This window comes from Nasonia vitripennis, chromosome 4 (genome assembly GCF_009193385.2).
Source record: "Nasonia vitripennis strain AsymCx chromosome 4, Nvit_psr_1.1, whole genome shotgun sequence".
Taxonomy (NCBI): Eukaryota; Metazoa; Arthropoda; class Insecta; order Hymenoptera; family Pteromalidae; genus Nasonia; species Nasonia vitripennis.
In genome coordinates, this window is record NC_045760.1 from 15,440,402 (window position 1) to 15,463,135 (window position 22,734).

Sequence of the window (22,734 nt, forward strand, 5' to 3'; positions counted from 1 at the left end):
TTATATATTATATTCACCGCTCGGTTCGACTGCATACAATACTTGAAATCTACGCGATATGGCTTTTTAATCTAGCCGCGCGCGAGTTGTCGGGAAATTCTCGGCGCGGAATGGCTTCATTAATTGCACCATGTGATTATCCGCACGGCGTGTAATTATCGCCGTAATGAAAACTAACGTGCGCGCGCGCGTTATCGCAAACTCGTATTAATTGAAAATGTACACGCATCAGAGCACTCGCTCTCGAGCATTATATTATTATGGGTATACCGAGAGTGTCTTTTACCGCAGTTCGCAGTTTCGTTTTCGAGCGGCCGTAACAAGCGCAGCGCTTATTGGAAAGCCGTTTGCGGAGTGCGACCGATTTTTCGTCGCGTCGATCTCAAAAGTGAAATCGCGAGAAATCAAAAACAAAAAAGAAAGAAGAACCGCGACGCGTCGTTTTCGAAGGTATCGCGCCTTTCTTTCTTTTTAAAAAAAGAAGAAAGAAAGAAAGAAAGAAAGGCCGTGGCGTAAGAAAAAGTTGCGGCGACTCGCGTGTAGCCGCAGGTGTTTGAACCTCGAGCGCAGCGTGTTTTACGTATATCGTTATATCAACGCACCTGTCTGAAAGGCCAGTCGACGTCGGTGTCGTTGAAGGGCACGTCCACGCCGCCTTGCAAGAGGACGAAGCTGCCGGCTTTCGTAACTTTCGGATTGGCCCGCAATCTTGCGACCAGTCGCGCTCGATTCTCGGCGAACAGCGACATTGGCACCTTCAACGTGTGATCGCCTCGGACAAAGTTCGCTTGAGACTCCATCGTTGTGCCGTTATTTATCCTGCAAAATTAAACTGTGTTAATAACAACAATTCTTGACGCGTGGGAGAGTTTGAAATACTGCACGCGTCTCTATTGTATGCGGGGTTTACGGCCGATCGATTTCATTGCCAAGGGCATTATTGATACTCGTAGTATACGAGAGAGGAGCAGGTGTTAATCGATGTGTACATGTTTTTTGTTAGAGCAAAGAACAATAAAAATACGATGGCACACACAGTGGGTTATTTTTATGCTGCGAGAATAAGAAAAAACCCGCAGCCTTTGTTATAAGAGAAAATAAACAAATGATAAAAGTAAAAAAAAATAAATCGATTAGCCGCGCGAAGAATTTAATTATATGCCAATTATACACGCTATATATAATATGTTGTCGGGCGCTCGATGAAAAATTAACGTACTATGCTTACACCAGTGCTGCAGATTAACTAATACCTTAAGCCGGAAGAGAAAACGTGCAATGTGTGTCGAGTGTAAAAGTCAATATTCACCGATAAACTTGTTACTAAACGCAAGTTTTACGTAATCGTACGACGGGATCGCAAGCTGTCAGGCGAATTTTCAAAATTCACCGTCGTTGGTAAACAGAAGCTTCGGTAAATATTTTGTAAATCCCCTTGCCAGATCTGGGAATGTCCAATCGATGGATCTGTTTCTTTGCACAACTTTCCAAGCCTCTATATAGCGCCGATCTATTTCAGAAATGCGGTTAATTTTGTCACAATAGAAGCAGAAAAGGAAAACGAGACATGGATATATGTCTATGAAAAGTCGATTTCACAGAGCGTAACACACACTCGTTCGCGCGCGAGGTCGATTAATGACGAAACCTCACGCGACGTATACCAAAATGCTTTTTGCATCGAAAATGCCTTTTTGCAGAGCCGCAATGCGCAGAGAGTTTATACATAATGTGTACAAGTGACAACGATTGCGAAACGCTTAATTGGAGATAAGACATTCACGGTGTAACACGTGAATGTTCAAATTTTTTCTTTTCTTCCCGAGCGCGCAGGTTTCTTGCATAAGCGCGCTCGAGCGCCGCGTAAGCGACAATCATCCAATTTGCAATACCAATAATCGTGCATAACGCCTCAAAGTAGGTGTATATACAACAAATACCAAGAGCGACTACTGTTTAAAAGAAATTTTAAGCGTGGAAAAAAGAAACTCTCCGAGCGACGCAACATCTCTCCAGACAACGTCTCGTCTCTCGCGTCTACGCGAAAAACAATTCCATAGCTCAGCCCGTCGTAAACTCTTAAAAGCCCCGGCGCGACCTTTGTACGCAAGCAGCAGACGGCGACGACTCGCTGAAAAAAAGCACCAGCAGCGGAATAACAAGAAGACGAAGACATCAATGGCAACAGAAAAAAAAACAACAAGCAGCAGCAGCCGGGCAAGTACAAAGCATGCAGTGACGCAAAAAGCAGTTCCTATACATACACAGAAGCGGCGACGGCGGCGACGTGAAGTATGCGCGCATCCGTAAGCATCGGCGGTGACGCTGTCTGCGCGACTCGGGAAACCCGATGGCGGCGGTAGGGGACCTTACTCCTTCCTGCAGTAGCGCGGAGTAATTGCCCGGCGATTAGTGATGCCCTCGAGAGCGCAGCCATGATCGTCTCATCAGAACTGCGCACCCACGCGCATAATCAGGGAAAGCTTTCTCTCGTTTGCTATATATTACGTAATCGCCGATAGATATGTAGATATAGCTTCTGCGGAGGGAGAACGCAGTCTGCGCACTGTAATCAAGGGGAATCAAGTTCACTTAGTAACTGCTCGCGATCCCGCAACGATCTCTATATTCCATTCTTTACACACGCGGTCTTTTCTTTGCGCTCTCGCAGCACGCGCGGGCCTTTAAGTGAATGTGCGCATATTATGAACAGCTTATCACCTTCTCTTATATGTGTTGGAGGTCTTACGATGAAAATCACTCGCGCATTATTGGATTTCAATAATTTCACGCCCCGACTATCCCTGGTAGAATGAACCTAAGAACTGGCTAGTAAATGGCCAGTTCTTAGGTTTCAATCTAGTTTCTGCCAAGTAACTGGCCAGTTCTTAGGTTCATTTCTACCAGGGTATGTTCACCTCTAATTGCAGGAATGCGCTGATTTAATTTTACACGTCTGCAGAGGACTTTATATGAACTCCTCGATATACGCTGCCGAGAGGGCTCTCTTGTAACGCTGTTAAGGGGAAAACACTGTTTTTCTATTACGTATAACTGTTTCAATAAAGCTTTTAATGAAAAACCAAGCTTGTAGCGCTCTAGTGTTAGGTTTAATAAATCATGCTGCCAAGGGAAATTTCGATCGGACTTTTTCTTGTTTTTCTAAAATCTTGGAAATACGAAATACCTCGTGGCGGACTTCCTAAGCTTTAGCGACGACATCCCCTTAATGGAAGAACCGCGCGTTTGAAATTTCGTATGCGACACTCTTGATTTGCAGTTTCGTACAGGGTACTTAGTTAAAATTAATTGCATCAGGTCAAAATAATAATGAGACACGGGAACGAAACCAATTTTTCAACACTCGATGTTGCGCAACGCGAACGCCCCTTTTGCCGTATCAAAAACGAAATCGCCAAAAGCATCTGCGTATGTGATTAACACGCAACGATCGCCTCGTTCACCTACGAAAAAAAAGGAGAGTACTCGCGGAGTTGCGCAAGCTCGTTATATCAGCGCGTCAGCTATTCGAATAACGAAAGCTCGCGTATATTGTAGCAAAGTTTTTAATCTTTGATCTTCCATTCTTTCTTCTCTACAGATACACGAACGCGATGAATCGTCTAATAGTATAAGCACGTCGATATAGCCTCTGCTAAAATGAAATTTATCGTATACATAACGACCTGCGGCAAAGTGTGGACGCTCGGTACACTCGCTTCCAAGACCGGTTTGTCGCCTGTTGCTATACCTCGACAGGACACCTTCTATTTGTATCGGATTACGTGAGCCGGGGGCTTGACTAGCGTCCTCGGTTTTTTTTTTTTTTTTTTTTTTTTTTTTGTTTGTTCTTTTGGGGGCGCGGCAGCCGAGCGCGTTTATGAAAATCGTTCGCGACCGAGGGGGAGAAGGCTAATTCACGTTATTACGGGAAATGCCGCTTATGTATACCGCGATTACGATCGTTATGACTTTCCTGTGTTGCGAGTCGTGCTTTAACTGTATTTTTAAGAGGGAAAGAATTTAATTAATAAATCACTCTCGCGACGTGAATGGAGAGCGTGTATGTATAAGTATATGTGTATATAATATCATGGTGTGACCCACAAAAATTGTGCCCCCCAAAGGCGTTTACGGTCTTATTACGTGATTATTGCGTGCTGAAATGCAAGCCGGGTTGCGCAAGGGCTAAGAGTTTTTCGTTTTTAGAGGAACAAAAATGTGCATTTCGTCGTAAACCTAGAAAGCTTTACGAGGCTGGGATCGTCGTTTATGCGTTTTAAATTGAAAAATGAGCCACTTGTCGCAATTATTACGAGCAAGTATGTGACTAACTCGTGAAATTACCGCAGAGTAGATGCGAAATATCTATCGCCTTGCGAGTAATAATAGTAATATGAGCGCACCGGCACTTTTGCATCTGCACCGAAACGTTTGTATTATGTGTGTATCGACACGCTTTGTTTCACTCGAAATAAGCAGGCTGGCAATTAAATAAGTGTGTAATAGTTGTAAGTACAGCAGTCTTGGCAAATAAGGAGGCGCAGCAGCGCATAGAGGCGGAAGAGAGTTAGCTTCGTCGCGCCTTTATAGCTTAAGCAGACGCACGTAATTCCAGCTGGGACTATGCGCGCGTGGCGACACTAAAGCTCGCAAATAGACTGTCCCGAGACGCGAGAGAATGCACGCATGGTTTAAATTTAAAATCCGCGCGTTTCTCTCGCCAGAAAAGTGTGCGCGGGAGGATGCGCCGCACACTCGAGGATTGAGCGCTCCCGTTTCATTTTTTGAAGCGCGCGGGTTATCGATGAGGAAATATATATGTATAATGACAGGCGACGAAAATAGAGTCGCTGCATATGTATTGTCGTAACGCGGCGGCTGCTTTGAAACTGGTTAGTCGCTGCGCTAGAATTTTGCATTTTTCTTTTTAGGCGTTACGTTGCGCGCGTATTCGTATAACTCGTAAAAGTGCTCGCGTTACATCTCTATCAGATCAAACAGGTATATTGGCTGTTCGTTTCGCGCAGCAATCATTTTCGAGGCTTGCCACTTGGCAGCCCCAAAAATAGCGGAAAGCACACATGCAAATGCGCCGAAAATATAAACGGTGCGCCGGCCGTAATGTCCGCGAACGCACTTCCCTACGATACCAGGCCCTATATATCTATATCTATACGCATCGAGTGCTCTTTTCGTGACAGCCGTGTGAATGTATTACCTTCGCAGTGTACATTATATACCAAAGCCTCTATGCGTGTGCAGTGTGTAAAGGACTGCAACGATTATCGGGATTTCCGCAGCGGCGTCAACGGCTTCAGGGTATTCGCGCTGATCGAATTTCGTATGTGCAGCTGACGGAACCTGTGCACTGACTCTGATGTGTGTGTGTGTGTGTCTGTGTGTGTGTGACAACAAAGAGACGAAAAATAAAACGCTGCATTTTCGCGATTTCTCGGAGCTATGTATGCGTATAGGCATGGACTGCACATCAGAGATTATATAGCGGCCGCGTCAAACCGCTCAGAGCCAAATCGCGCTTTTCCTTCATTCCTTCGCGCGGCGCGCGGATACGTCATGGATTCGCTGTTGGGAGTATTTATCAAGAATAATTGCACGCGCGAGAACGAGCTGCCCGCAACAATAACGTCGTCGTCAACAGCGACGAAGCGCGCGCGCGTGCACAGCTAATTGCTTTGTCACTGATAAATTGCCCTCTTCCAAGGATTTTTCGTGGGTCTTCTGTTCCTCGAGGAACGCTATATTTTTCGACCCGTTCTTTCTGGTGGCGAGGAACGCAGAAGTAGCGGAAATTATGATAATGATTGCAGCACGCGAGGATGTTGTTATGCCGCATAAGCGCGCGAATTTTACTTTAACATACGCATTTATCAAAATTATTATACGTGTATATAAATATAGTCGTAGCGAGCGCAGGGCCATCACTGTTACTCTCGCTTATTCGAAAATGGAAATTATCAAGTTGGCATCCACTTTCAAAACGCTTGGAATCTTATCTCGTTTTATGCTTGCAAAATACCTTCGATAATGACCGAGGCGCGACATTGAATAGTTTTTTTACAATAACAATAACATTATCGAAACGTAAAAATAAATTTCGCATTCCGAACTCCATCGAAAAAAAAAATTCAGATCTCCTTGGGTATAAGGCAGCAAATTTCCGTCCAAAACAATTCTCCTCGACGTGTAAACACACCGGGCCAAAATTTTCTGACGGGCGACGGCCAACTAAACGCACAAGCGAGACAGACAGTCGCTGAAAAAACTAGACTCGCAAACAACACGAAATCCGCGCGGAAAAATTGGCACGCTAAAAATACAATAGAACCGTAAGCGCTGGAGGGGGAGAGCCGGTAAGTATAGTATATATGTATATGTAGTTCGCTCGGGGCACGAACAATCGATTAAATTTCACGGCTTAAATTCTCTCTGGCATCCCTATCAGGCAGGCGCCAGAGGGCGGACTTTTCGTACACGTGCACCAACACCGCCTTGTTCTCTGTTGGGGTCAACCCGCCGCCGCCGACGTCGTCGTCGTTACCACGAATTAAAGTCCCGTCGTGTGGGCGTGTAACGTATGAAGCACGGGACACACCGCGGCATCACGCGATGCGAAAATCGACCCCGAGCTCTACTTATCGCCGGCGCCGCGTCTGTATATATTTTCGTTTTTTTGTCGTGCACATTGCGAGTGAGCGATCGATTTCGCGAGTCCAATACCTACACGTTGTTCGTACACGTATTTATTCGTCCAATAATATGACGCGTCTCCGACGTTACATTAAAATTCTGTTAAGTATAAGGAGGTGCGCTGGCAGTTTTGAAATATAGGCTAAGATTCCTTTAGCCCACAATCGCGTTGAGAAGCTCCGAAAATATACAGTCGGCGCGTCCAAGCTATAACAGATTTTCCAAAGCCGGGCCACCGCGCGCGAGATGCAGCGTTGCGATCGGCCGCGATAAGAGGCTCACTGCACGATAGAAGTCGCCGGATAAAACGAGAACGTTCCGCATGATGAGAGTAGCTACTCGCGTCGGGATTTTATCCGAGGAGAAATTGAAATGGTCGCTTTATAAGATGCCGTGCGCGCAAGTGGGGCGAGTATGTGCTGGAGGAATTATTCTACCTGCACTAGGATATATAGCTACTCTGGTTCAAATGTCTTCGGGAAATCTGTGCCGGCTAGATCATCACTATCTCTCGTATTCTACGCAATCGAATCTATTGTCACACCCGGCTGTGATAACCATGTTTTTTACTCGTCGTCGATCGATGTAAATACGTTGCATTACACAACTGCGCGATCATTCGAAGAAGCGTCAGTGCGCGAGCCAGATCAATGTAAAATCCTCGCGCGGTTACGCCACTGCAGTCTTCGTATCTCCCGAAACCGAATGCAATCGCATTGCTCCTGCACACCATGTACCCGATGGCGAAATCAGAGCTCCCACGGCATTTGAGACTGCAGGCAGGAAGGAAAAAAACGACAAAACGAGAGCGGAATAAATCACGCGAAAACCTCTCCATTCTTTCGCACATTAATATAGCCCAATTCGGAGCCCGCAAGCGCAATAACAAAGAGAAGCTGCAAAAAGCGAGCGAAGAATACGTCGCGAGCTCCGGCATGCGTGTTATACATCCTGCGCGCACCGAAATTGCATCGCGACTCGCACGCGGCGGTTATACGCATTACACATAAGCACTTATAACGCAGCTGCCGACACATGCGCGCCGTGGTATCGAGGCCGCCGAATGTCGGGGAGAAAGGTATGCGGGAGTATAGAAATGATGCTACTCTCGTCGCTCCTTCCTTTGTTCGACGAGGAGTGGTATAACCACGGCGCGATGCTCCCGTAGACTATATGCGTATATACCTATATGGACACGTGTGTGCCAAAAGAAATCTAACGGGACTTTCGCGGCCGAAGGTCGCTCCCTCCCGCGCCGTGTGAAAAAAATATTTCGGTGTATACCTGCGGCGGGCCTGAAAGAGATTTTTCGTTCGTTATGTTGTGAGAGACTTGTGAGGCGTCTTTCACGAGATATTCGATTTGTTTACGTCGGACAACAGCATTCTTTTACAGTTTTATCGCGCTCGATATTTTTTTAGTTGGCCACTGATACGTACACGTTGTGTAATGTCATCAGCTCTAAAACGAAACACACACACACACACTAGACCTATCGACGTCAACGCAGCTTATTTCCCCGCGAAAACTTCCCTGCACTGATGCCCGAGCTCGAAAATCTAAATGACGTACTTCAAAAACATCCTCTGACAATTAAATGAAGCGGGCGAAGCGATATTTTTCCAAAATTGACGAATCCCATCATCAGCCTTACTCGTCATTGGCCAGGTTCATCGACCGGCGTTGGCCTGAGCAAGTGTGGGTGAGAGAGCGCAATATGGTAATGCGAGCGAAACGCCGCCTGTGCACTCGCTAGTGAGCGAGACTAGTCTCCGATGTAGGCGACGAGTGTATCGGTGGGATAGACAAAGCCCGTATACATGTATTGGAGAAAGGGATGACGCAGCGGTGCTGAGCAACATGCAGAGTATGCGCTGCGAAAAAGTATAGCGACTCGAGGAATTTGCCGCCGCGACGAAGGTTGTTCAGTTGTTTACATATACATTGCTATGAGCGCGCGTAGCTCGCTCTTATTTTATATAGGTGTATGCTACCGAAGAGTCGTTTAACGAGAGATTATGTGCAACCTGAATGCTATAAGAACCACTAATTGACGCAATTCCGCGTATACCTATACTTCGATAAGTTTCCTGGTGGTATGTACATAAGAGATACACTCAGGCGTCAGAGAAAATTTCACCTTTCGCCGCTTCATTCCAATTCGCGTTTAACCTCAAAAATTCAACGCGAGAGAAAGCGAACGTCACCGCGTTTGTACTTATGTGTGTGTTTGTGCATGGCTTGTGTACACACAACGCCCCGCGCGATTTCGTATTATGAGTTACGCGAATCGAGAGCGACTAACTGTGCAGCTCTCGGTCTCTTTCGGAAATCGACCTTATGAGGAGAAAACACATGGATATTCCCGCTGTGTCGTAATACCATAATAATATTGAATCCATATTTATATGAACGAGTGATAAAGAGAGCAGCATTCAATTAAATTCAGCATTTTTTCGATTACATTATTGTACTAATAAATTTATACGTGACTGCAGTAATTGATTGAATCATAAGTGAACTCACGTGTCTATAATATGATAATAACTCGCTTAACTTGACACTTGACTGCAAGTGAATTTGCATATTGTTTTATTATGAATATAGGCGGCCGAGCCGTATGTGAGGTGTCCTTTCGGTTAGAGATTAGACACATTCTTGACCTACAGCCCGAAGCGCTAAAAAAGCATTCGTATATGTGTGATTAATCGAGGGTATTTTTAACTTTGCATTCAAGTGCAACGACACCGATAGCTTTATTCCCAGAACGTTCATATCCCGCTCGTATTTTCTCGTTTGGACGTCACAAAAATTCGAACTGATTGGCTCTCTTGTTATTTATTGTTACATTTTTGCGCGATGAGAGCATTTTTACAAAGCAGATTGGAGGAAACTTCTACAACTGACTGAAACAATGCAATATCTTCAACTCGCTTTGTCTTCGACAGCTCTAGAATGGATTATACCGATAAACACTCAAGCGTGAAATTCCACTTGAAACTATACGCGAACGTTGTCAAATCTAACCTAAAAATACCAGTGGAATTTTTTGCCGGGCCAGCGCCTTGACTCGCTGCACAACAATCGCGGTGGTCCAAAATACTCAGTAGCATGAGCACAGAGACTTTATGTTTATGCGTCAAGAGACTAGATCGCGAACGCACAAGAATAAAAAGAGCAGGTATCTTACCGCTGTAATGCAAAATAGCCAACAAAGTGCAGCGCGCTTGGAGAGCTAGGGTATCTCGACGACTGGAGACTACTGGAACTTGTACAGTCGCTACGCGCAATTCCGGTTGTATCGGCGAGTTTTTATACCGATAAGTATGTATGCGTACCTCGTCTCTCCTCTCGCACCGCCGTATTAAATACAATACATACATACGAGTCACACGGCGATAGCAACAATCACAACCGCGCGGCGCATCGATCGGCGAATTTAATGACATAAATTTATAAATATAGGTATTGTATAGGCGATCCGGCGAGAGCGAAGCACTGCACGACCAATAAGCTAATGTGATCTTGGCCCGATGACGAGCACAGAGCCGTTCGATTGTAAGGCGCGTGAAAAAAGGGCGGATGATTGTTTTGTGTGTACGTACGTGCGCGCGAGAGCGACTCGTCCGTAATTCGTTGTTGATGTTTCCTGCTGTGGCACCAGCTGAAGCTGCTGAACCGAGTGACGCCATGTTGAGACGTCAGGCGGGCTGCGCGCGCATCGCGCTGTTGCTTATTCTGTCTCTCTCGCGCCTCTGGCTCTATACTTAATTCGCTCTCTCCGCGTCTTTTTAAAGTCCGCAGCGGATGTTAAGCTGTGTCTCCAACTACTTGGACGGCTTTGTTATGCTGTCCATGCGACTGTAGTACTTAAAATTTTTAAATTATTCGTAGGATTTTTAGTGTTTAAATTAAAGGTCGTATAAATTTTATCAATAACTGTATTAGAAAACTCGTAAAGCACTTGCCACCGAGTTCTGAATGATTAAACTACAACATTACCGTCGAGTTTCAGCCTCGACCTTCCCGAGGAGCAGACGCACTCATCAGAAGCTCTTTTTTATCCTGCCATTCGAGGGGCTCATAATAGAATTCATTCAGTATGAATAAACAAGCCCGATAAAATAAAAAATAAAAAATAAAAAATAAAAAATAAAAAATAAACACATCGCGAAATTATAGTTCATATGCAGTGTATATTTTAAACTGTGTTATATTTTTTGTGCAAGTTAACCGAGCGCTCGACAAAGTCATCGATGAATAATTTTTTTTTTCTTCGCTTCGGGTAAACACACGAGCATGCGGCGCTCAGAGTCAATATTCTTATCGTGTGACTGACTTTTTAGCTCGCTCTTTAGCTTGTTCAAAATCTTATCTTTTACCGCTCGTGCTCGTTACGTAAGCCACGCGCGGACAGATAGGTGTATGTACACTACATACCTACGCGTGAATAACACTCGCCGAGCCTCTCATCGCTTTTGTTTTTATTTTATTTATATATTTATTTATTTTTTGTTGCTTTTTTCACATACATTGCGCAACTATAATAGGTATACGATTACACGTTAATAAGTTGAAGAAAATGCAGGAAGCGGAGTGCGAAGAGAGCAGAGAGTGAGCGGGAGGGAGATAAGTACTATAAAAGATCCGGAGGAAAAAACCAATGGACTCGACGACGTCGTGACTCGTTGTTGCGCGCATGATATACTTATACGTGCGGCAAACGATAGCGACGCGCTCTTTCGCTCCCTCTTGCGTCGGATGATATACCACGCGTGTGTGTATATTTGGCAACAATGTCAGCGCGACTCGTTGTATACACTATATATGTATACTGCCTATACGGTATATACCGTTCGGCCGTCTTTTTGCCTCTCGCTCGGCTCGTTCGTGTACATACAAGTATCGCGTCTTGATATCGCCTCATCTGTGTCAATTTGCGGACAAGGCCTGCCGCGCTAACGCGCTCGTGATCTTCTATTTCTGTATTTACGTGTGCGCATCGCGTAGCAGATAATCAACCGCGCGTTAAACAAATTTTTCGTGCAAATATAGTATTGCGCGGTTCGCCAGTGCGCGACACTGTGTGTACATTATACATCACACTTGTTGCACTTTTACTTATACCGAGTCCATGCGCTATAATACCTACGTTGCGTAATTAGATTTTTGGGTACCGATTTGCCCGGTGCTTAATTATGAATATGATCGACTAAGGATTTCGCGGTTCTCTGGTTCATCATAAAAGAAGCCGCGTGCGCTCGACGGATAATTAACGCAATTATTGTCCGCGTATATTGAGTTCTGCGGGCTTTCCGATTGTACGCGTGGATGAGCGCGTGTACACGATTTTGCGTTTGTTTGTATAATGGTACGTCTAACTGCATTGTTATAGCTATGTATTCGTATAATCTTAAACCGATGTCAGCTTGTATTGTTGAATATGTATCAGTGTTCAAGCATGTGGAATATGTTTTAATTTGGAAGACTCAAACCTGTCCGTATACCTTAGTAGATAGTTACCTGTACGCGCACCGGTATTCTGGTATTATTCAGAGCTCAATTGAACGATTTACATGCGAAATAAAATCGTCCAATTTATTCCCCATTTCCCAGCACTCATCGTCCGGCTCATGGAAATTTTAAATGCCCGTTCTTCGTTTCTTCATTTCGCATCGTTATGACGACACGCGCGCACGCTTCGACAAGCGGCAACAAAGTTTCTCGCATCGAAAAGCGTTTCTTCATCTGAATATCTATTCGCATAAGCCAGAATCGACCATTACTATTCAGTGGGTAGTTACGCCGCGTGTTGACCGCCGCTCGCATCTCCGACTCTGCAATAACAAACAGAGCTATATTAAGAGAAGCAAATCGCGTTAAAAGTAAATACCGATTATTTTATCATACGTTATAGACACGCAGATGTCGAGAGCTTCTTCTCCGGTTTTTTGTTGTCAGCGACGCGGTTTTTCTCTTTGCTTTTTACATAAGACACATGGAACAACGCGAGTCCCGCGATTGAGATCTCATTCGCCTTGGTCTCGTACGTCTCGTCCCGCAGCCGATTAAATTCACGCTGCCTGAGAGCGTATAAATGTTGATTTACTCAACTTTCCGGAAAATGGAGTACGTTTCCTCGCTTCTCGACGAACGTATCTTCAGCATTATCGCACTTTTAAGCCTTTTGACACATCCCTTTCCACACATCGCACAACGAATCGCGTATGTGTATATATGGGATCGTTTTATTATAGCGCGTACACGCAATCAATGGAAACCACTGCCGTCGTCACGCCAGAACGAGCCTCTAGCGGACGCGCGATAATTAAGGCATTATTTCTGCATTAGCTCGCGCTTCGATCGGTCGAGCGTGAGCGCGTGATTACAACGATTCGATCGAACGCTTCATCACTCATGAATCATTTCACCGACCGGACTTTCTTCTGATGCTTATACATTCATAAGCGCTGAATGATTAGGCACTCGGATTTTCGAGAATATTACGTGACGAATCCGGATAGAACGTTGGGGAAGATATCGTAGAGTGAATCAGCTAAAGGACGCGATTTTTATAGCGATTCGAATTCGTGGAAGTTTTTTCGGATCTGTAGAAAATCTATAGGAAGCTCGCGGCATCGAGGTAAACTCGATTATTTCCTGTTTGGTAGTCAAGATATTTACGGTGCACTCAACAACAAACGATTGTTTTGATAGCATTTATAGACAGTTCGAATGCGCAACACGAAGCTTTTAATAAAGCTCTTAAAAGTGTAATCGTCATTTGGTAAACGAAATTGAAAATACCCAAGCGAGCATCGTATAGGGAAGCCGCATCATGATAGTCCAAATTTACCGTAATAATCATATCAACTAAACTCTCTCTCTCTCTCTCTCTCTCTCTCTCTCTCTCTCTCTCTCTCTCTCTCTCTCGCGAACCTTTCCACCGCGCAAACAGCCATTCTCATTCCCGCATTCACAGTGTATATGTATACATATAGCTATATGATATGATGGATACGTACGCGAAAAAACCTCTCTCTCCCTCTTCGAAATCCGCCTCTGCGTCGAGCGCGTGCGAAAGCAAAAACCGTTCCTGCGATCGTCAGCCTCGCTGGAATGTTGCTGCTCGTGCGTATATTATACACACACACACACACACGTACACACGTACACACGCATTTCGTATGTATATCCTTTAAACTTGCGGCCTACTTGGGCGCTGACTCATGAGTCGCGGCGATTCGCGCAAATAGACGCCCCGGCACTATTGCAGCGACACCGATTTTCGCCGATTCCGAGAGCGAGCTATACTCCGACGCGCGCATTGCAAATAATTGTGCTGGTGACTATATACGTGTTTTTTTTTCGATTACGTTCGATCGATTGCGCAGGCGAACCTTTCTTTCGGGAGGTAAACATTTTGTGTTTTTCGAGATGACGCGGCAAGCGCAGCGATTAAGACTTTGGAGAGCTTTCTGTTTGCGGTATTATTGGTGTTGTGTCTGGAAGTTTGCGAAGTTATTAAAAGCCGTCGGTCTTTCCATACCATTACGCGTGCCGGTATAGCTGCAATTTAAGCAAATTTTAATTGCTAATCAATCAATGATGATGATGTATTGTACTTTGAGACGCCGAAGAAATCATAAATACGATAGATTGTTGTTCTCATGCGTATAATATAACGTTTTATTCCAAACGCGCGTTACCCTCTAAAAATCGATCCGACTCTTATCGCCGCTGACGTAAGATTCTTGTAGGTCACCATATTCTTCCTGCAGAGGACAGGAAGAAATTTGCGAGCGTTCGAAAACTGATCGATGCCCGCGATGTTTATGCATGTGTGCAAACGACTGAAAACTATACATAAACAGGAAAAATCGATGCGCACGTATGTACACACGGCAGCTGCAGCGATCGGCGTTGAATATTTTTTTAGTCGTTTGACGCGGCTCACATCCTTTTGCAATCTATAGCGACACGTGCGGCTCGATATATATACACACACACACACACACACACACACGCACACACACACAGACATGCTATTTATTTTGCCGCGATGTTTACACTGCGATTTATGATGCCGTTAACTCTCTTTTAACGGGGTATTGGTCATTGCGCAACGCCGAGCGAATCGAAGCGAATGTAAATATTGCTCCCTCTCTGATATAAAGCAATGTTTTTCCTCACTATACCTATATCACGACACATCAGAGTCGGATTGAATAATAATGTGGGTGCGTTTACATAATGTTATTATAGAATAAGCTTCGCTACCGTCAATATTCTAAATTTAGACGCGCTCGAACACTCGCCCGTTATCTTTCATCATAACGCGGATCTTTTTCTCACTGAACACACGCGAAAGAGACGTTGATATAAACCCAAAAGAAACCTCAGACGTGGAAAACCTCATCAGGACTGCGAGGCGCGAACAAAGGGGAGACGCGCCCGAAACAAATCGCAATTTCGCAGTCATGCGAGCGCAAGCCGCACAGCGCGCACATATGTCGAGGCTGCAAACTTTCGGAATCGGCTTCGCGCCGAGCAAGCAAAGAGTCGGCTTTCCCCGCTACATACACTGCGATGCTTCGTCGGCGGAGAGGTAATGAAATCGCGCGCGCATGCCGTGTAATTTCGTATACTTTCGAGGGACGACGAGCGGCCTGCTGCACGTCTGCGGCTGCGGGAAACAAAGGGCGAAAGCGATAGAGAGAGAGAGAGAGAGAGAGAGAGAGAGAGAGAGAGAGAGAGAGAGAAGGAGCGAGCCTCGGAAAGAGCCGTCGTTCGTGGGGGGATCGCCTTCAAAGAGAGCTGGACGACGAAGATTCAACGGTGTGTGTGTGTGTGTGTGTGTGTGCATGGCTTTTTTTGTTCTGCAAACGCGGGTGAGATTTGACTCTTAATGTTGAGCTGATCCAGTCAGCGAAGAAAGACGCATTGCGGCTATGTTATGCTGCATCATCTACTCTCCGGGATTAATATTACATAAAGAAGGTTGCAGTCGAGCGTAAACGGCTTATCACTCTTTAATTTTCGTGAGGTTGAATGGGGCTACTCTTAATTCATGCGATGCATACATCTCTCGGGGGTATACGGGTCTGATGAAACCCTCACTCAAAATTATTGAGCAAAGGGACAGAAAAATATTTTCATCCGTAAAGTACCGCGTATTCGTCGACATGAAAGCCAGGAAATTTTCCCGGGAAGTGCTTCGCAAATAGCATCGCGCATGACTGGATTGAGAGAGCTCGTATGAAAAACGACAAGTTTTTTCACAATCCCGCAAACTTCCGCGCGATATACCATTCGTATAACGAGGCACATCATCGCGTATAGCATATAGTTGCTATAGGAGGCTGGAATCTGGATTCACATCACAATAAAAAGGCCCGGCGGACGAGAGAACAGGCTACAGCCCGCACGTGCGCGTTACACGATAAAAGGCCTCGTGTGCGTGAACGACGACGCTGTATGATAATGATATATGTGTCGGAAAGGGAGAAGCGGCGAATTCTCAACGACGCTCGGTCGGTCGCAGGCGGAATCCATCAGCCGGATAAAATTAGCCCCGACTCGGCCAATTCGCTGCGCTGAATGTTCCATTCAAAAAGCACTTTATTTCGTATATTTTCCTTCGTTTTGCAACACTATACTTGAGACATATGAGTCGGTGCACGGGAGATTACAGACTGAATTTTCGCGGCATTTGTTTACCAACAACGTCTAGACCTATATACATACATCGTTGTTATTGTGTTTCTTTCGATGTTCCGTATCTGCGAGTATGGGTCATTGCGTATAGGTATATATTCATGTTCATTAATTGGATTGGAGCGTTATCCGTCGGAGTAGAAAAAAATGCGGAACAATGAAAAGCCATTATAGTCGAAGCTCTGAAGAACAGGCTTTCGGATCGTATTTTTAGTTCACTTTTCAGAACTAGCAGAACATTGTTTTAAAGTGGGCTCGAATGGCAGTGTTACGTAAAAAGATTATATTTTCCATAACGTCACTTTTATCGGTGTCATGAATTCATGGTTCAGGTTATTTTCGCGTGGCTCGCGCCGAGTTAATATTATACAATAAAACCGAGGCGGAATGATAAAAATAATAACGTCGATGAGATTTTTTTTTGACTTCGTCTAATTGAATCAAAAAGCATTAGCTTTTGAGTGACTCGTCATGACTCCAGCAATAACAAATTTGCCGTCAAGTTAGGAGACTCAATGAAAATGCTATAATTACTCAGGTGTGCGGAGGAGAACTGGGGAAGGAAGGCATGAGCGATTAAAAACAGTCGTTTTTAAACTTTCAATCTTATGTTTATTCGTTAATAATTAATGAGAGTGCCGAACAAAGTCGACGATCACAACGAGATATAGCTGTTTTGTTTTTCATTCGTTTTTCTTTAAATCTTGCAGTATAACGCATCAACTAATTAAAGAGACCGCGCGTGTGCTCTTTCACATATCGAGAACATACATAGAAAGAAATTGACTCGAATCATACACAATCATACGCTTATTCTCGCTCGTATACATTTTGCATTCGCTTGAACTGCACACGTATATTGATATTATAATAATAACTGACTCGTCCGCGAGCTCGATGGGCTTTCTTCTCGTTTTTCCGGATTTTATATCCAGGTGTATATAGAGAAATCTCCGCTGCAGCTGACGAAACAGCGGCAGTTTGCGCAATTGTTTTCCGGTGTATATAGTGAGATCCGCTCGCGGTGCCCGGGAGCTCGCGAACGTTTCTCGTTAACGAAACTGCACATAGGTACTCGCAAAAAGATTAACCTTACACATAGCAGCCATAAACAGCATAGGGACGAAGTTCGCTCTCTTCTCGCGCTGTATTCCGCACTGATCTTTGTACTATATTTATCATTCGCAATACGTCTAAGATATACAGATCCACAGTTGAATTTCGAAAATTCCATCATACTCCATTCACTCGAATACGTATAAATATCAACGGTGCAGAAGCGGCACGAGGCGCGAGGCGTGCGCGAAATATCGATCGGAGAGAGTGTATACGTAAACGCCACACTTACGCAGTATGGTGAGCTTGGACTCGTCGTTGCTCTCGCAAAACACTTTTGCCATTATATTTCTCTCGCTGCGCCCCTCCGACCTACGCGATTTTCCCTACTTCTCGCGCCGTTCGTCCCTAAAGCGTACGGGCGTGTTATGTACAGCACTTATACAACGTACCTAGATACACACTTTCACTGCGCCGTTTATGTCTATATCTTTCTCTCTCTGCGCGTAAACTTTACGGACGTACGGTTCTTATGCTGAAAAAGAATTAATAACGTTAGATAGAAATAATAATTCACACTTGCTCTTGCTCGCTCGCTTGTGTGTACGATCGATATAGAACGGAGTGATAATAAACCTAACTATGCACTAAAACATGCACAGCGAATTATGTAAAGCTATGTATCGTCATCCTCTTTTCTTGCATTTTACAATTACATTACAACGTATATACGCCTGCGTCCTTTCTCTCGGCGCTCTTTTTTCGGTCTGAACACTCCCCTCTCTCCTTCTTATTACGTTCATCAGCGGCTTGATGTCGCGTGTTTTCCCCAACCCTCTGGCGCGCAAATCCCTCTGTACTTCGGGCTTTATTGTTCGCGCACCACTTCTCCGCGACTGACTCAAGAATAAAAAGAAATAAGAAATAAACGTGCGCGGGGAAAACCATGAGATCAGCTTGTGTACGTACTTCGACGAAAATACCTGTGTTGACAGTGCTTGGCGAAGAAAGGCGAAATTTAACTTCTCAGATAGGCACACAGAAGCGTTGAAGTGATAAACGAGTGGGTGGCAAGTTGAGTCGGAGAAGAGGCGTTTTTTTTATTTATAGCGCGTGTATTTTCTGCACACCGTGGGAAGGTCACCGTCGACGGGAAGAGACGGAGCTTTATCGAACGGAGCTCGCCAGGCGCGACGCTATATGCACGTGTGCTTTTTACCAGTTAGCTCGGCGGTTTTACGTATTGCCTACTGTAATATGCATGGAAAGCACAGTCGCTGTCTTTTTGAGATTCTTTTGTTTTACAATTTTCTCTGATCTCCATGTGAACATCATTCTGCTGCGCTAATGTAATTATCGGTAAATGATCGAATGATGCAATCAATTAAATATGACATACCAGTATAGACGCGGTCGACCGGCGTTACATAACGAGTATTTCGTCGAGAGGATTCTGCGACGATGAAAATTTTAACGAATTCCGGATCGCCGATTCAGCACAAAGAAAGATATGGAAAAATTGGGCAGAAGTACAGAGGCGAATCGAGGCCGAGCAAACATATACAAAGCGCACGTATACACGTATGCCGCGAAACGAGCTCACGTCGATGCGGCATTTGCCAGACCCGTTCCTGCCGCTGCTCTCCGAGCGCCATGTTTGTCTTAGACGCCATCAGCAGCAGCAGCGGCAGACAGAACTCGGACTAAATAAGGACGCGATTGTGACGGATTTTCACCGAGAGCGGAGCGTTTCATACGGCCTGGCTATAAATTACATGTACCTAAATGCCATCAAACTTTCTGCTTTTTCCTATATGTTCGTATCGTGAAGGGGGTCTATACACTAGTGATTTACGGGGAAAAAGATCTTCGCGTGAACTACTTACATAAATAATAATTAGAGACCTTCTCTATATCTTTCGCGGGACAGAGCCGCGCGAGCGCGAAAAAGGAACGCGATATATGTACGCTACGTTCAAAGAGGAAAGCATCATTTACAATAATGCGCGAGTTAACCAAACCGTATAGAATAGGCAATGATGACAATAAAAAAACGCTAAGAAGAAATGAACCTATGGTATAGCGCCAATTACGTATTAATACTTTTTTTTAATCGTTTTTCGTTTTTACTAACAGCGACCGAATCCCGGCGCCGCACATCGTTAGTTATTATTTACATGTGAGCACCCGGGACTGTGTCTGTAGAGAGCACTTCGTTTACTGTGTTGTAGTATTTTCATATGTTTATCGCCGAAGAAAACTTGTACAAATTCCCATAACAAATTCGAATACACGTCTCTTCGACAAAGCAGATTCTAAAAATAAATAACTACCTGCGCATTTGTACGAGCCTCCGCGTAAATAAATGCACCACGTAAACATACTTATAGTTGGGTATCACACGCGACTTTCGTACTGCTACTACAGACACAGACCCAAGCGCCCAACGTACATCTTTATATAACACGCACGCTCGATGAGAGCCGAAAAAGATTGATCATCGAGTCGCTTTCGTTACGCACTACTACGAATCTACCTACATAGCGTCAGGCGAAAAGTCACACGGGTAAACGGAAGACGAGGAAGATGATGATTACGATGATGTAAGCGCGATCGCCGATAGCGTCACGAGAGACTATACACTCAGCCGCGTGTGACTCCGCCAAGACGGGAGGGCTTTAAAAATATACAGAGTGACGAGAGAGAGAGAGAGAGAGAGAGAGAGAGAGAGAGAGAGAGAGAGAGAGAGAGAGAGAGCCACGGAAATAACGCTCGTGCGCGCGTATACAATATGTATATATGCCTACAATTTGTTTTTGCCCGCGGAGAGGTTTTCGGCTTTTGGCAAGGTCCCTCTCCGACCGGGCGATATTGCGTTCGCATACAAGCGAGCTCCGGTTTCGTTCGAGCCCCGAATCGCGGTCATTGAATCCGCGCGATGATAATAGAACTCTGCACACCGCTATTAATACTCTTTTTCGTCCATCACATATCACATACACGTATAGAAGCACACAGGATCTTCGAAGAAACTCGTGTGCGATGAGTGTGCGGCGGCTAAAAAAGAAGCGGAGCCATTCCCTTTCAGAATACGTTCACAGCTCTCTCGAAAGCGCTCGCCAGGGAAAACCCCAGTCATCGCGGTCTACACGCGCGGCGGCGTAAACACAAATACGCGCGCGGCTGCTCTCTCCTTCTCTCTCTCACACACACACACACACTCTCTCTCTCTCTCTCTCTCGCACACATGCTGGTGCGCGCACAGAGCTGCGCTGCCGTGCCGAGGTCGTCGCCGCTATGCGCGCACACGCGCCTATACACACACACGCTCCCGCGGCAATAACAATGAGCCGCCACTAGAAGAGCTATATAAGCACTCTCGCACGCACATATACACGTGTAATAATAGTCCTCCCGTTTTCCGAGATGGCGCCGGGCGATCTCGGCCGAAGGCTCACGAAGTCTCGAAATAATGTGTAACGACACACGTATGTAGATTATTCATATGTAGCAGCGTCTGGATGGCCTGCCTATACTTAACGTATACGTAATACATAGCGGGACACACGCATACGCACGCACACACGGTTAAACAACAACAGTCCTCGAAGCGGCGGCTTCGTCGCTGCGGCTGTCTGCAGAACCGTTTCCACCTGCGGGAGTCGTGCGGACTCTCTTCCTCGTGTCGTCTGCGTCGATTTCCCCCGATGTGTAATCAGTAAGCAGCCCCGACAATTCCTCGTCGTCCTCTTCCTCCTCCTCCTCCTCCTAGTCGTCCATCGAGTCGAGGCCTTCGAGGCCGTCGAGGGTCGTGCTGGTAGCGCTGGTGGTGGTGCTCGCCCTCCTCGTGCTGCCGCTCTCCTCCTCCTCCCAGGTGTCTTCTTTGTCCTCGTCTTCCTCGTCGTAGGTCTGCAGCCTCTTGACGGCTTCCTTGATGAGCAGGTTGTTCCTCAGCAGAGCCTTAAACCGCTCGTACGAGTCGGCCTCCGACTCCGCGACTCTCCACTTCTTCCTGTAGTTTCGTCTGAGCTGAGACTGTCGGTGCTGCTGCTCCTGCTCGTCGTCGCCGGAGCTGAACAAGCTGCCGTCTGTTTTGTAGTCGGGAGTCCAGTCGCTGTATGGTAATTTGTAGGGCGACGAACGCATCTCGCGACGGGCGACTCGTTTCGTCTTGAGATCCGAGAGCCGTTTCGACTTGAGACCCGAGAGCCGCAGATTCTCCTTGATGCGCGAGACGAGGACGTCGACGTCGTGCGTCGTGAAGTCGTCCTGACCCGAATCAGGCATCACCTCGATTAGGTAAGATGTCTCCTCGGCACTGGGCATATTTCTGCTCTCTGGTCGCTCTACTGCCTCTTCTCTCTCTCTCTCTCAAATTCCTTTTGCTCCTTTGAGCTAGTAGCACAACACGCACTCAGTCACTTGGAGAAACTTCGAAAAGACCACGGCGACGCGTCGATTATTTACAACGCTGGCGGCTGCGAATGTGTGCGAATCACGCGCAGTGTGATATGTATACGCGCGGTGTCGGCTGATTCACCGCCGTGCTGGCCCTCTTTCCTCCCGCACGGCTGCGCACACTATACGATGCGAAAGTCGACTGCGCCAAGTCCAACAGCACGCAATGATGGCAGCGCTGCTATATTATGTTGTCGTCGGCCGCTTTGTTTTGTTTTGCTTTGCGGCCCGCGAGCGTCTCCGTTATCTATTACAGATGCTCCTCTATATACTCGAAATGCTCGGTATAGGTGCGTTAGGCACTCGTCGATGTACGCAGAGAATACACACAACGTCTGGCACGAAACGCGAGTTGACTGTGAGCGCTCGACGCTCGTCCTCGTTTTCTCTCCAACACTCCACTGGCGGCGGCGACGGCGGCTCTTGTTTGTTTACGTGGTCGCTATCGCTCGCTGTTAGCCCCACCACTGGCTCGTTGCACAATCTGTAGACAGCGCTCGGCTCTCTATCCGTATATATATCTATATATCTATATATTTCTGGTGTCTGGTGGGGCCGATCGCCGTTTTCAATTAATCAGCGCGAAGTATGCAGTGTTGCAAATAAGCACTGTATATAATACGTGCGCGATCCGCGAGTAGAGTCGTTGTGAGCGTGAATATGTATACAAACACACACACAAGGGAGAGAAAGAGAGAGAGAGAGGGAGAGAGTCGAGGTGCCAGTGCGGATTAGCTCTCTTTTCTCGTACGCCGAGAGCGAAACACTGCTCGACTCGAGCCAGTGCTTGCC

General features: G+C 45.9%; 1 protein-coding gene across 5 annotated transcripts in view; it reads right to left on the minus strand.

The window, feature by feature from the left end:
* The window catches only part of LOC100114560 (xaa-Pro dipeptidase), a 31,644-nt gene extending 17,703 nt beyond the window's left edge, over positions 1–13,941 (minus strand). The window contains exons 1-4 of one of the 5 annotated variants that reach the window (XM_031928532.2): positions 13,737–13,941; positions 10,317–10,580; positions 2,265–2,566; positions 603–819 (exon numbers count right to left, since the gene is read on the minus strand). In XM_031928532.2, the coding sequence (XP_031784392.1) occupies positions 603–819; positions 2,265–2,437 (390 nt within the window). In that variant the 5' untranslated portion in view covers positions 2,438–2,566; positions 10,317–10,580; positions 13,737–13,941. Of the gene's footprint in view, positions 1–602; positions 820–2,264; positions 2,567–9,901; positions 10,581–12,234; positions 12,544–13,736 lie in introns of those variants that run through there. The other 4 variants (XM_032598961.1, XM_031928534.2, XM_031928533.2 and 1 more) reach the window with 4 other exon arrangements.
* Positions 13,942–22,734: the final 8,793 nt, after the last annotated feature.